The sequence below is a fragment of the Sciurus vulgaris genome (assembly GCF_902686455.1).
Source record: "Sciurus vulgaris genome assembly, chromosome: 15".
NCBI classification, from domain to species: domain Eukaryota; kingdom Metazoa; phylum Chordata; class Mammalia; order Rodentia; family Sciuridae; genus Sciurus; species Sciurus vulgaris.
The window spans coordinates 2,561,743-2,577,006 of NC_136476.1; the positions used below are offsets into that span (position 1 = coordinate 2,561,743).

Genomic DNA, 15,264 nt, shown 5'->3' on the forward strand with positions numbered 1-15,264 from the left:
CACCATTTTAGTACTAAGGCTTTAAACTTTGGGTTTTCCTTGCTACTGTTGATTTTGGGGTGGGAGTATTTCTAGAACCTATATATTGAAGTATTAGATCTCTGGATTTTGTCTTTGTGGAAGGATGATTTTCTTTTAGACTCTCCACCATTCTAGTTCTGGGTTTATCTTCTGTTCTTCATTCTTGTTGAGATGGGAAAAGCTATACCCACAGTTACCTGGTTTAGAAATGTTTTCAGAGAGAAAGCTATCTTCAGTCTTTAGCGTGCTCCTTCAGTTTTGGCCTTTATCTTTGCTTTCTTATCCACTTATTGACTCTATACTTAGAATCTCATACAACAGTTGTAAACATTTTTGTGGGGTGGGTACTGACCACCATATTTCCTACAAGTGTTTTTTAGGGGCTGACATGAATTGTGTGTGGATCCTAGTTTTTGTACAGTGAGTGTTCAAGGAATTAATCACAAAGGAAAAGACCTAGTTTAGACTATGTTAATATGTTTAAAGAAGTTAACCCAAATTAAAAGATACATTGTGTATACAGAAAAATATTTGCAAAAGTGAGTTAGCTAGGTATGTAAATATAATGTGAAAATTCACGTAGCAAAACAAGAAAGATACTGTATTCTAGAAACAAACCAGTTATGAAAAATTGCTGTTGTTAGTAGATACATGGAAAATTATTACTTTTCTAGTAAAGAAATGTGAATTAAAATAGCAGTAAGATAATATTTTTATCAATTTAGAAAAGTTAAAAAAAAAAAACTACAGTACCTGATGATGGCAAGGTAGAGAGCAGTTGACATAAGTTACTGGGAATATGTTAATACAAATAAATTTTGGAGAGTATCTGGAAATTTAAATTAAGCATTAATTAATAATTGAATGTAGTGTCTGATGCTGTACTTCCAAGTGCTTAGGAAATCATCTTAAATAAGAAATATTTTGCAAAATGATTTTAATTTGTGGAGTTCTTTTTAATAGCAATATTTTTGAAAATGGCTTAACCATACACCGTAATTATCAGTTTGTTTAAATAATTGTTTGTTCTATAAAGGGTTACATGCTCAGCAGTAAGAGAATGATTAGTCATTTGTGGTATATTTCCTTGATGGAATCTTGTACATACATTTCTGAAAGTATAAAAGAAGAAATGACTAATTGACTTTGCGAGTGCATCCTTTTTAAAATGTGACTTTCAGGATCCCCTTCCTTTCTGCTTTTCTTCTTTGTAGACTTGATTCTTCCTCTTCCTTTTTTTTTTGGCTCATCCAGCCTCCAAGATTAGAGTACTCCAAGTCTTAGTTTTTTATTCTCTTCTGTTTCTCTTCATTGAGAATTGTTAGTTAAATGACTTGTAATAATACCTGTATGCTATGAACTCTGACATTTATTTTTTTCTGCATTGACTTTTTGTCTGAATGCTAGACTCATATTCAGCTGCCTACTTTACAAGTCCATCTGTATGTGAATAGGTCATACTTTGCATGTCCAGAAATTGATTCTTGATTCATGCTTTTCTGTTTGTTCTTGCAAATCTTCTGGCATCATCTGTGACCTCTTCCTGTTCCTGCTACCCTCTATCTGTTCTATCAGTATAGTAATTGGTTCTGTAATACATTGAGAATTCATCTTCTCTTAGCCAGGTTCCCTGGATTACTGCAACAGATTCTTAGTTGGACTCTCAGCTTCTACTTTCTCTTCCTAAGTCAATTCTTAGAGGAGCACCGGAGCAGTGGTTCTCTCTCTCTTTTTTTTTTTTCTTTGTACCTGGGATTGAACCCAAGGGTGCTTAACCACTGAGCCACATCCCCAGTCCTTTTTTGTTTTTTCTTTTTAATTTATTTTTTATTTTGATACAGCGTCTTGCTAAGTTGCTCAGGGCCTTGCTAAGTTGCTGAGGCTGGCTTTGAACTTGGGATCCTCCTACCTCAACCTCCTGAACCACTGGGATTACAGGTGTGTGCCACTGTGCACAACTGGAGCAGTGGTTATCAATGGGGTCCAGTTGACCTCCCAGGGGATGTTAACTATGTTGGGAGATATCCTTGGATTTAAAAATGGTGAGCAGGAAAGAGTACTACTGGCATCTAGTTGTAGATGTCAGGGATGCTGCTAAACACCCTGTAGTGTATCAGACCCCTGCCCCCTGAAATACAAAACCAAACAAAATAAGAATGATCTGGCCAAAAATATCTACTGATTTGACAGAATACCCTGCACTGGGGTATTATTTTTAAGACACAAGTCATGTCATGGCACTCATCCCTCCTGTGACTTTCAGTCTCTTTTAGAGTAAAAACCAAAATTATTTTATTAGCTTGTGTGGCCCTATGGTACCTGGCTTGCTTTGGCCTCTTAGAATTCACCTTTCTGTTCTGTTCCTTCTGTACCATCTTTTCTGTCTTTGAACACACCAGACATTCATCCATTCTGAGGCCTGTGCTCTGTCAGTTGTCTGTGCCTGGAATGCACTCTTGTGTGAGGCACCCTCAACCCCGTAAGTCCTTGCTTATATCTCATCTTCTCAATAGCTCCCTAGCCAGTGACATTTAGAATTGCCACCTACTTCTCTTCCCCCTGTAACTTCCAATCCTCCTCATATTCGTCCCCCTACTTCTTGTTGTAGCACTTTTTACCCTTCTGGTGTTCTAGAAAATATATCACGTTTATTCCTTGTCATAATGACAGTCCTTTCCTTTTCATTCCTGTGAGAATAAAAACTGTTAAGGGAAGAGTTTATTTTTCTGTTTTAAACTGATGTCTTAAATGCCTGAAACAGTGCTTGGCACAAAAGAGATATTCTGTAAATATTGTTCCAAACAGATATTTCATAACATTTGTTGAACTAACAATTTAGTTGTGTTTCCCCTAATAGGACTTTGGATGTCTTTAATGTCTTTATGCTTTTCTAAAATTTCCTGTATTTCTGTGGATAAATAGGCATTATTTTTATAGTAGCAAAAGTAAAATGTATTAAAAATTTTGTTGTGGTTAAATGTTTTTTCTTTTGTTTGTGAAATGAAAACATTTCCTATTTTATCTATCTTTGAAATTTTCAAATATTAGGTTTCTGAGGCAGCATACAAAGTAAATATGACCTTACTTTTGTTAATGTATTTTAATATGGATAGATAACATATTATACATTTTTTTTTAATTTTTAAAGGACTATGATTTAATCTCCAAAGAACCAAAGCCTTTTGTATTTGAGGGAAAAATTCGTGACCCAATTGTTGTTCCCACTGCTGGAGAGGATGCATCTGGGAATTCAGGCAATTTAAGAAAAGGAACTGTAATGAAGGAGAAAGTATCATCTAAAGGAGAAGAAGATAAGGAACCTGCGTTTATGGATGTAGCAAAAGAAGATATTAAAGCTGATGACAGAACATTACAACAGCAGCTAGGTGATCAAAATAGAACTATTTTATCAACCCATGGCTTAAACAATGATATTGTGAAGGCATTGGACCGAATCACATTGCAGAATATTCCTTCTCAAACAGCCCCAGGTTTGACTGCAGAAGTGAAGAAGGACTGTAGTCTCCCTCTTGCTGTTCTCTCATGCACTAAAGCATGTCCACACATGGCTACCTGTGGAAATGTTCTTTTTGAGGGACGGACTGTTCAACTAGGGAAGCTCTGCTGTACTGGGGTTGAAACTGAAGATGATGAAGATACTGAGTCTAATTCATCAGTGGAACAAGCATCAGTTGAAGTACCTGATGGACCTACACTCCATGACCCAGACCTTTATATTGAGGTTGTGAAAAACACAAAGTCTGTCCCAGAATATTCAGAGGTGGCTTACCCTGATTACTTTGGTCACATTCCACCTCCATTCAAAGAGCCTATTTTAGAAAGGCCATATGGTGTACAAAGGTGAGTTGCAGATTTCTTCCCCTTCCTAAGTAAGACCATTGTTAAAATATGAGGCATAATTAAAAGAATAATTTCAGATATTTAGGAAAAAAATTATTCTGAGTAAAAGTTACTATGTTTTTTATTCTACTTTGGAAATTTAGCATTGTTTAGAAATTGTCCATTTTTGAATAAATGTTACCTTAGTGATATTTACTTAGTAATTGATCATTTGAACTTGACAGATATATTATTTAAAAATAGGCTATAAGTACATGTACTAATATGTAACAACAAATCCTATTATTATGTACAACTGTAATGCAACAAAAAAAGAATGTGGTAAATATAGGCTATAAATAAAGCAATATGGACAGTATTATTTTGTAGGAAAATTTGAAATGTTCATTTTATATATATCTAATGGAAAAATTTGAGATTCATAAAAATAATAAAGTTCTTAAATATTGCCAAGTAATAATAGATATTATAAAAAAGTATTAATAGATATTACAGATAGAGAATAACTTTTTTGGTGTGTCCAGACTGTTTTTGGTGATCATGGTTAATGCTTTATGATGATGGCTTAATCAGTACCTAAAATAATTTGTGTGTTCCTGTTATGAGTATAGTATTAATGGAAAGAGAAGACCTTACTGTGGGTATTTGATTTCCTTAGATTAAAAACTTCTCTAAGGCAATAAGTAAATCTTATTTATTTATTTTTATCTGTAACACCTAGTATAATTCATCAATTTTACTTAGCAACTTAGGGTGTTTAGTACAATTATTTGGCTACTTGGTCCACAGGTATAAAATCCCACATTACACACAATCAAAACAGGGACCTTACTTCACTGGAAAAGGTGCTCCAGAGTGGGCCAGGCTGTGGCATATACTGAATTACAACCAGCACCATGTACAGGCAGCTGACCTTGTAGTATGCTGCAAAAGGCATAGGTGAAGCTCTCACTCCAATGAAATACTCTGCGTGGATGAGTCTTCTTTCATCACTTAGCTAGACACTTTTGCATAGTTGGGAACCAGGAAGTGAGAGGTGGGCCCTTTTTACTCCTGTTGTTTCACTGGAGGATTTGTGCTTTCTGTTACTGCACCTCAGTGCTCTGCAGGATTAGAAGTCCAGTCCCCATAGTTGGTATAGTCTTAATTGCTGGAGACACAGCAAGGGTACAGTGTAACTACAAGCTGTGGATATTGAATGTGTGTAGGACCAGGAGGTGGGAAATGATTTTGCCATCTTGAACAAGTTATTAATTCAGAATGAACTTAAGGAAGTAGTATTGCTTTTACACAATGGCAATGGGGTGACTATGTGGGGAATTCAGGCCATCTTCTTGCTACTCCCTTGTCTGGTTTTAACTGTGAATGAACATGTCATTGTCCTAAGGGTGGAAGGATTTATTCAAGCTGGGAATTATCATGGCTTTACTCTAGCCCTTTCTTCTCAATATTTATGATCATTCTTTCAACTTATCCTGAGCAATCTTGGAATTGCTCTGCAAGTCTAATCTACAGATGAGAGTCTAACTTTTTTTAAAAATGTTAGGTCACCCGTAGGACTTTTTCCTGATGTAACTGACATTTTACTGCCTGTATACAATGTTATGTACCACTGAGTTTGTCTAACGTTCAAACCAAAACTTTAAGATATATTTTTGATACTACAGGGTTAGCACCATGGTAAAAGATCAAGAGATCAATGAGGGTTGGCATATGTGATTTACAGATAGGTGTGTGCAAGTTAAAGAGCAAAGGTGATGAGGCTTAAACAAGAACACAGAAACTGAGTCATTTTAAACTCTGTTATTCGTGTTTGCTTCCAGAAAATTTGCAGTGAGAAAAATGGGATCGGGTTCCAGTGTACTTGAGGGTTGGGAGGACATACCTCACTACAAATTTCAAAGATTTGTTTCTCTGTAGATAAATTTTCCCACTAATTTTCACCACCTTGATGAAAATGTTATTCTGCCTTCTGATTTGTTGCTGCAGAAATGAATCTTAACTTCTGAAGCAGTCTAAAATCTTTGTCTGCTAGCCTCTCAGGATTATACATTTTGTGTAATGGTGACTATTACTAGGTTTGACTGATCTGTTTATACCGTGTTGCAAAGAACATCTTTTATAATATTTGTCATAATTCTATTGTTATATATTTGTCAAATTTTTTTGACTATCAGATACTTGATAAGAGGCAGGAATATAATCATATTTCAATAAGGAGTTGCAATCCTGAGAATGACCACATTGATGGGTGTGAAATTTCATATTTTAATGAAACAATATGATTTTGTTTATACTATTTAGATATATAGGATTTACATTATATGTATTATATGTGTTTACATTAGGTGTATATCATTTATATGATTCTATTTATACTATTTAGATGTGTAGGATTTTCCCCAAATGTTGGTTACTTTAGCTGTAACTACTCAAAAAACAAAATGTTTTCATTTAAAAATGTATACAAATTATAGACAAGAGTACTTTGCTATTTGAAAGTTATTGCCTTTTCTCTCCTTATTTTACATATACTTTGTAAATACCTGTCAAAGTGTTCATATGGAAATCGTGGTGAGCAATGTAGTCTCAGTGCTCAAAGGTGTATACTTTCTCTTTCCCTTTTTCAGTTTTTACCCAGTATTGTTGGGTAAGTGAGTTAGAAAACTCTCCAGAATTATTTGTTCCTTAAAGTAATATTAGTTTGAGACTCAGAACAAGTGCATATAGCAAAAATACTTAAATTAGATTCTGTGAACGTGGTGAGGCTGTTTGGTGTGATAAGAGATATCCTGTCAGGGCAGAATGCTCTCTGGAAAGCAAGTTCTAGATGTAGCTCACTCACTCACTGACTCTGTGTGTATGTGTGTGTTTGAGCAAGTAATTTTATTTCTCTAGATACCAGTTTTCTTGACCAAAAGTAGAGTTAGGTTAGTGTTTTTCAAATTTCAGTCATTACTCATTAGTAATTAGAAAAAACAGCAGTGTGTTAACATGTGGTACAACTAAGTTATTATAATCTTTTATGTCCTCTCTTTCTTTGTAGGATTGTTTTTTTTTTGCGGGGTGAGGGTCGTACTGGGGATTGAACCCGGACCTCAGCACGTTAGGCAAGCCTAAGCACTTGTTAGATAAGCACTCTACTACTGACCTGGGTTATGATTTTTTAAATGTATTTCTTGTTGGCCATAATCAAAAATGTCTGATAGTCATCCACTTGGATTAGAGTTGGGAACTATAGCCCATGTGTCAAATCTGGCCTGCTGCCCATTTGTGTTCTCCCACAAGCTAAAAATGTTTTTTTTCACCTTTAAATCATTAAAACAGTTCAAAGAAAATTGGTATTTTATGGCATATGAAAATTACATGAAATTTGTATACACAAAGGTTTTTTGGAACATAGCTATGTCTATTATGTTTTCTTTTGCATTTTTGAGCTACAGTGGTGTCCATTGAATGGTTGTGACAGAGACCAGCAAAGCCTAAAATATTTACTGTCTGACTCTTTACAGAAAAATTTGCTGAACTTTGTAGCTAGATGGTCTGAGAATTTATGTTTTTGTATACAATAAAATATCCAGTATGGGCCAGGTAACTGGTATTTTAAAGCACTTGGAAATGGCTTGTCTTTTGAAATACTTGATGATATCACTTCCAGTTTGGTTATATTACTTGCCCAGTCTTCAGAAACTTATTTTTTGAGCAAATGATGAACATTTTATGATCCATTTGCCATTCCTTAGTCCTTGCTGAATGTGGTAGCATTGTAAATGAGTAGTGTTGAAATTAATGAAGATTTACTATTTTATCATTTTCAGAAAAAAGAGGCATTAGACTACTTTAAAATTATTCAGTGAAAATATCTTTAATGTCATTTTTAAATTCTGTGTGTGATTATCTTTTTAAAAGAAAGGTCAGTATAAAATGAATAAAACTTCCAAATCTGCCTTATTTGAAAAGAAACATGTCTATTATAAGATTCAGTGTGGATAATGCATTAAAAATTTTTAATCGTAAACATAAGCTAATGATTATTTAAACCCTAGTTTTGGTTTAAGTTGCATTTAAAAATAAAAATGAAACTCATCTCATATTTTAAAGTATGCTTAACATTTTTGGTGCTATTTTCCTGTTTTTGTATTCCATAAAAATAGAACATAAGAAAATGAAAGAAGAAAAGTCACTTTTTGTCCTGTGACCACTGTTAGCATTTTATTTTCTTTCCATATGTAAAAAACTCTAGCTGTATTTTGTAATAGATGTTTTGTTATAATTTTATATAGTATATGTCACTTGTTTTAAAAAGCAATTGTTTTCTTAAAAATACAAAATAAAATGGAAAATAAGGAAAATAAAACACAGCAGTGCTTCCATAATCATGTATTCAACTTCATTGTAAGATAAATGCAGGTTAAAATATTCTGTATCAAATTTGGCTAAGATCTAGAAGTTTAACAGCACATTTTATTGCTGAGGCTTTGGAAAAATAGGTTCTGTCATACATTGAGGGTGAAATTGTTAATGATAATAACTCTTGTGGTGGGAAGTCTGACAGGGTCTTTCAATTAGCACTACAGTTTTCTTTGACACGTTAATCTGGAAACTTATGAGATACTCAGGTACCCATCAGTCAAAGTTAAATAAATTATGATATATTTATTTGGTGAGTTCTGCTCTATGGTTGGAATTAAAAAAATCACTCTATGCACTGATGGAAGGAGCTAAAAGATATATTATTAAATGAAATAAGCAAGGAACTTGTTTCTGTGACATTAAACACAAAGAGGGAACAGCAGAAAGAGGGAAGGGCACTCTGAATTCGTGTCTGTATAAAATAAAATCTGGAAGGAAAATAATAAAAGTAGTTACCTGATTGGGTGAATGGAGGTTATATATTGTGTTGAAAATGGGGAGGCTTTTCATTTATGCTTTTATGTCATATTTGATATTTTTACAATGCTAGTATATTACCTACTCAGAAAGTGTAAAAAATCAAAAAGTAGGTGAAGAATTATGGGAAAATAATTTAAGGAAAAAATTCTAGATTTGTTCATATTAAGTATAAAATAGCTTTGGTAGAAACACAAATACTAATGGAATTCAGGAAGCAGTAGAAGTATTGGTAGAAGCAAAAGCTGCAGATGGGTTTAGGGAATGCCTTTTTGGGCCAGACACAGAATTAAGTAATAAGCATTTTATATGCTGTGTATATATCCATATAAAGTGTGTTACTTAGTACTGTAACAGCTCTATGAAGGAGGTGCTATTATTTCTCTATTTTATAGAAGAATGTATTGAAGTTCAGGATTTTTGAGTAAAATGTATCTGAAGTTAAAACTGCTTGGCAGATCTAAGAGTTAAACCCAAGTCTAGATCATGAGCCTGTTTTGTTAATCATTCTGTGGGGTGTGTGTGTGGGGGGGTGGGGTGTTGATTGCACACATATGTGGATAAACCATACGGTCTTGTAAAAAATAACTTAGATTTTCTTAATAGAAGATATGGATAATAATATGGATCCTCAGAGACAACTGTTATGTAGTTAACATCATGTCGTGTAATTACATAAATACAGCAATGAGGTTCATTAAATTTTTTCTTACAGTGTGGTTGAAAACCTAGCAAAGTACAGTCTTTGGTGGGCAGCTGCACATGGTGTGATCATTTGAGTATGGACTGAATGGGCTGCACATTTTCCAGACTGCATACATTATTTTCTGGAGCCAAGTGTTTGATAAATCTTGAATGTCACCAAGTTTGAGGCAATACTTGAAAAAATACATGGTTTGTTTTGATTGGAAAACCATATATTAAAGGCCAATGTATAAAGGGAGGATTAATGTTCTTTTATGAAACCTAGGTACAGAAATATATATCTGAATGAAAGATGATTTTTCCTCTTCATTGGAAAGAGCTTACAGCAGGATAAAGATTTTCATCAAGAATTAATTTTCAATCAGGTCCAATATAAATGGCATCTAATGGTTCATGAAAATACAATGTCAGAGGTTGAAAAACAGTGACCATGTACAACTTGCACATGATTTGGCTTAACTGGTCTTTTTTTTTTTTTTTTTTTAAATTAAAACTGGTTGCCACCATTTAAACTTTGGAAGATTGCACATAGAAGGCCAAATTTCTGGTATTTCTTGATAAAAAATTAGGTACGATACACTTTACTTGTTTCTGACTTGGCATCTTTTTTTTTTTGTGTCATACTGGGATTGAACAAATTCACAGATTGAACACTGTACCTCTGAGCTACATTCCCAGTCCTTTTTATTTTATTTGAGATAGGATCTTGATAAGTTGCCCAGGCTGACCTTGGACTTGCAATTCTCCTGCATCAGCTTCTGAGTCGCTGGGATTACAGGTATGTGCTGCCTCGACAGGCAGGCCTGTACTTTCTGACCCTGTTTCATTTTGTGGAACATAGCTATAGAACTGAGCTGTGGCAAGCATCCTTTCAGTACCATTTTCCTAAATAAAACAACCCCAAACTTTGGAAGTATTCATTTTTGCACATTGATAGTCTATATCAACCTTACTAATTAAATAAATGGATGTAATTATTTATACATCATACTGGAACACTTACAAATTTGCATGTATGATATATTTAAGTGTATGTAAAACTTTATCTGTTGAAGGCCTAATTAATATAAACTGAATTTGTTTATCACTATGACTGATAGCTTTTTAAAAAGTCTGTTTCTTTAGAAAGAGTTAGGCATTTTTAAGTTATGACATTAGATCTAAATTAAGAATTTATAGCTTAATCCTTTGATACTAGATTTTTTATATTGATAGATTGTCAGTAATGAGTTTTTATAGAATAAACTTAAAAGTAAATTGTGCTTATTTAGTAATGAAGAATCTTTGGCATTGTACTTTCTTATTTTTTAGTGCCTTATATGTTTAACTGTTACACATTTTAATATTTTCCCAGTAATATGTTTCATTCTTCATAGGTTCTTGGCTTATTTTGGATTTGAGGTTATGCTGTGATGTTGTTAGTATCCTCTAATCACAGAACAGTGCTTTGTGCAGGAGCCTATTTTCAGATTTGCCTGAAGTTAAGGAGACTTTAAGTGTGTAGTGTATTTTTTAGGTTTTATTATAAATCATTTTGATGAACTTTCTTATTCTGTCCCCCAAAATCCATAAACCACAGTTCTAATTTCCTTTGCTTGTTTTTAGCTGAAATGAACAAACTTGAAATTTAAATCAGTTTATATAGTTTGACTTTCTCCTTAAGAGAAAAGTAGCCATGTGTTAACATGCTATGAAAAGTAGCATTGTGTTAACATTAGCAGCACTTTGGCTGGCCTACCTGAAGTTCCAGCATCTGGCTTCAGGATCCACATCTGTTCTGTTTTAGCTGCAGTTTGCTGCCTCCTGGTGATTATTGTCTTACTTGACTTAAATACTGATGGGTAAGATTGTGAGTTGTGAATGGCTTAGTTTTCTAGGACAGTGGCAGGGATCTTAGAAATCTTCCAGTTAGTGTCTCTTTTGTTGGACTGATTCACGAGATGAGGCTCAGAAAATCCTGGGGATGCAGGGACCACTTTATACTTCCTGACACAGGTGTTTCCCTTTGCTTCCACCTTTCCTTTCCAGCCACAGAAGAGAGGGGGGATTGCTGTAAAATGTGCAAGCTGATTGTCAATTGCATTTTGGCCAAATTCCCAGGAAGGTGGTTTTTAAAAAAATCTTATGTAAACTGACTTTTCAGGTCTTAACCACTTTTAACACTGCTGCTATTGTGTATACAAAATTATGTGCCTAAGGGTTAGTGAATTTCTTCCTTTCTTCCCTTCCCCATCCTTCTTTCTTTCTTTCTTTCTTTATGTGTGTGTGTGTGTGTGAGTGCGTACTCATGGGAGATTGAACCAGTGTCACTGTACCAAAAAGCTACATCCCCAGTCCTTTTTATTTTTTTTATTGTGAGATAGGGTCTCACTGTGTTGCCCAAGCTGATACTGAATTTGTGATCCTCCTGCCTCAATCTCTGGAATTGTTGGGATTATAGGTGTGCTCCACCGCACACAGCTAATCCACACTACTCTATGTAGAAAATCCTATTATACATTCTTGGTTTCCTTCCTTCCTCCCTCCCTTACCCTCCCTTCATTTCTTTTTCTTCTTTTCCTTCCTTTCCTCCCTCCTTCCCTCTCTCCTTTACTCCCACTATTGGATTTTATCATTTTACACCTTTTTCATCCAAAACTTACTTTAGAGAAGGTTGTGCATTGGCATATATAATAGTGAATTTTGATCAAACTTCTCTTTTATGATTTCAGGACAAAAATTGCTCAAGATATTGAGAGGCTAATACATCAGACTGATATCATAGATCGAGTGGTATATGACTTGGATAACCCAAAGTAAGTCTGATTTTTAAAAAACTTATTTTTACAGTAAAATTTTAGAATTATTTCTAAAAGATAAAAAAATTACAGTTAATTTCTACCTACATCCTTTATCTTTGCTGTGTTTTCATCCTTTGACAAGGATAAAATAATTATGGTAAATCATGTTTATTTAAATTGAATATATCATAAACTTTTATTTGTTTTGGGTGGATTTTATAGGCCATGAATTAATGCTTATTATTGTTGTTGTTTTTTTTTTTTTTTTTTTTGTACCAGGGATTGAACCCAAGGGTGCTTAACCACTGAGCCACATCCCCAGCCCTTTTTAAATTTTATTTAGAGACAGGTTCTAAGTTGCTTAGGGCCTTGCTAAGTTGCTGAGGCAGGCTTTGAACTCACAATCCTCCTGCCTCAGACTCCCAAGCTGCTGGGATTACCTGTGCCTGGGCCTAATGCTGTTTTTTATTAAACAACCAAATTACCTCCACTTTAAAAAATGGAGATTTCATGTGAATTACTGAATTGTCCTGTAATATTGAACCTTCATTTCCTTAGCACAAACTTGCTAAACCAGTTCCCACCACTGCATCTAGACTCTTAGCTTATAGCCAGCTTCAGTTATTTAAATTATCTGACTTATCTTTGAAGCTGTTTGTTTGTGGTCCTTGGCATGTTAGTCATTTACTATTTAGAATTATCACTGACACCACTTTTGGGGATTTAAGTACAAGTACGTAAATGATAATTATAAATATCGGCTGTGACTATTCAGTCGTTTGCTTCCTCAAATGAAAAGTTCAATTAGCCTTTGGTGGTTTTCTCCTTTCCCTGATTATTCTAAGGGAAATTTCACATTTAACTAATAATATTTGGAAGAGATAAAACACTTTTTACAAACATTTTTGGTAGAGAGATGGTAGTAAAAGCTATACCCAAAGCTAATGACCAAATTTAAAACAACATTCTTACAACAAGAAAACAACATCTACTTTATTAAAAATCTCTTAGTTATTTCAGTGTTCATAATTCTGTGTTGGAGAAACTGGGCAGACATGGTAAAAATAGAAACTCAAGAACCCTAAGTTTGACATACTGGTATTATTTCTAACTGAAGTGACTTTGGAAAAAATCATTGATCTTTGTGGAGTCTTAGCTTTCCCCTATTTTAATGTAATTTCCAGAGAAGCAAAAATTTTTATTTAGTCAGGGAACCAGACAGACAACTAAAACAATTATCCGAAACCTAGTAGGCTCAGTAAATACTTATTAAAATAATAAACAAGTAAAAGAAGGATAATACCTGTAACTTTTTAGTGCTAATTCAATAATAGCTGTCTAAATTGAAGGTAATGTTTTATCGTGGGCACTGTATGATTTGTTGGCAGTACTGATATTCCTATAGATTATATGCAGTTTTAAAAACATGTTTTTTTCTATCTACTAATCAGTAATTTAGAAATAACTTTTATCCAGCGAGTTAAAAATTTCAATTATATTAGTATACTTGTAAGAAAAAGTTTCTTGTTGTAATTGTAGTTTTTTTGGTGTATAAATGTCAAAGTTTGTACTTCACTGTGTTTGTTAGATCCTTTGCTTTAAAAATGACGTGAGATGTGATGTGGCAAAAGGGAGACACTTAATCCGAATGTAATTTTATTTATTTTTTGATCATCTGTTTAAATGCAATATATTTTAGTATACTTTTTAAAAATATTTGTCTAGTTACACCATTCCAGAAGAAGGAGATATTTTGAAGTTTAACTCCAAATTTGAATCTGGAAATCTGCGCAAAGTAATCCAAATAAGAAAGTAAGTCACTTAAAATGTTCTCATTCTGTATGTGCACAAATATTTTCCTAATTTTCATCAAATATATTTACCTTTTATTTTCAGAAATGAATATGATCTTATTCTGAACTCAGATATAAACAGCAATCATTATCATCAGTGGTTTTACTTTGAAGTCAGTGGAATGCGGCCAGGTGTTGCTTATAGGTTTAACATCATTAACTGTGAAAAGTCCAACAGTCAGTTCAATTATGGTAAGATAATTTTCTTTCTCAATTGAGAGATTGTGTGGGCATCCTATTTGTAGTACAGAAGTTTAACAACAACAACAGAAAATCACCAACATTTAAATTTTAATGTCTTGTTTTCTGGAGTTCTCAAAGATTCAGATAACTGTTTCTAAAAATCTGATATAGGTCCAGCTTTGATTTTTTTGGTGAAAATTATTATATACAGGCAAGCTCTTTAAAATTTATGGATATTGTTGATTTCATCCAAATTGAATAGAAGCAAAGATTTATTGTGTGTGTTCCAATGACTATAAGTTTGTGTGATTTCTCTTTAGCCTATTAATATGGTGTGTTACTGTGATTGATTTTAAAATGTCAAATCATACTTTTTTATATGTGGGATATATACTGTGGGATAAGCCCTAGAGTTGTTGGTGTGTAAAATTGCTAATATTCTGTTAAGAATGTGTATTTATGCTCAGTAAGGATACTGGTTTATGGTACCTTGCTCCTTCCCCTCCCCTTCCTTCTCTTCCTCTATCTCAGCCTCCATCTCCATCTCTGTTTACTTTTGGTATTATGATAATACTGATCTGGTAAAACTTAGGAAGCATTCCTTCCTGTTATTTTCTGGACGTGGTTGTGTAGAGTTGGTGTTAATTTTTAAATGTTTGGTAGAATTCTGTAGACACTATCTGATTCTGGATATTTCCATATATGATAGTCTTTTAAATTAGAAATTCAATATCTTTAATAATTTTAGGGCTATTTAAATTATCTGTTTCATTTTGAATGAGTTGTGGTAATTTGCTAGGAATTGATGTTTCTTCTAAGTTATCAAATGAGTTGTAGTATTCTCATTGTTATTTTGATATCTGCTGGGTCTGTAGTGGTAGCTCCTATTTTGCTCCCATCAATGATAATTTGTGCTTTCTCTTTTTTGTCAGTCTAGCTACAGATTTATTGATATTATTTACATTTTCAAA

The 15,264-nt window shown here is 33.7% G+C and overlaps 1 protein-coding gene across 1 annotated transcript in view; it reads left to right on the plus strand.

The window, feature by feature from the left end:
• Window positions 1–15,264, plus strand: part of AGTPBP1 (ATP/GTP binding carboxypeptidase 1) — a 170,299-nt gene that overhangs the window by 94,900 nt on the left and 60,135 nt on the right. Inside the window, 4 exon segments of the mRNA XM_079113373.1 lie at window positions 3,170–3,882; window positions 12,189–12,272; window positions 13,983–14,069; window positions 14,154–14,302. Coding sequence (XP_078969499.1) covers window positions 3,170–3,882; window positions 12,189–12,272; window positions 13,983–14,069; window positions 14,154–14,302 — 1,033 coding nt within the window.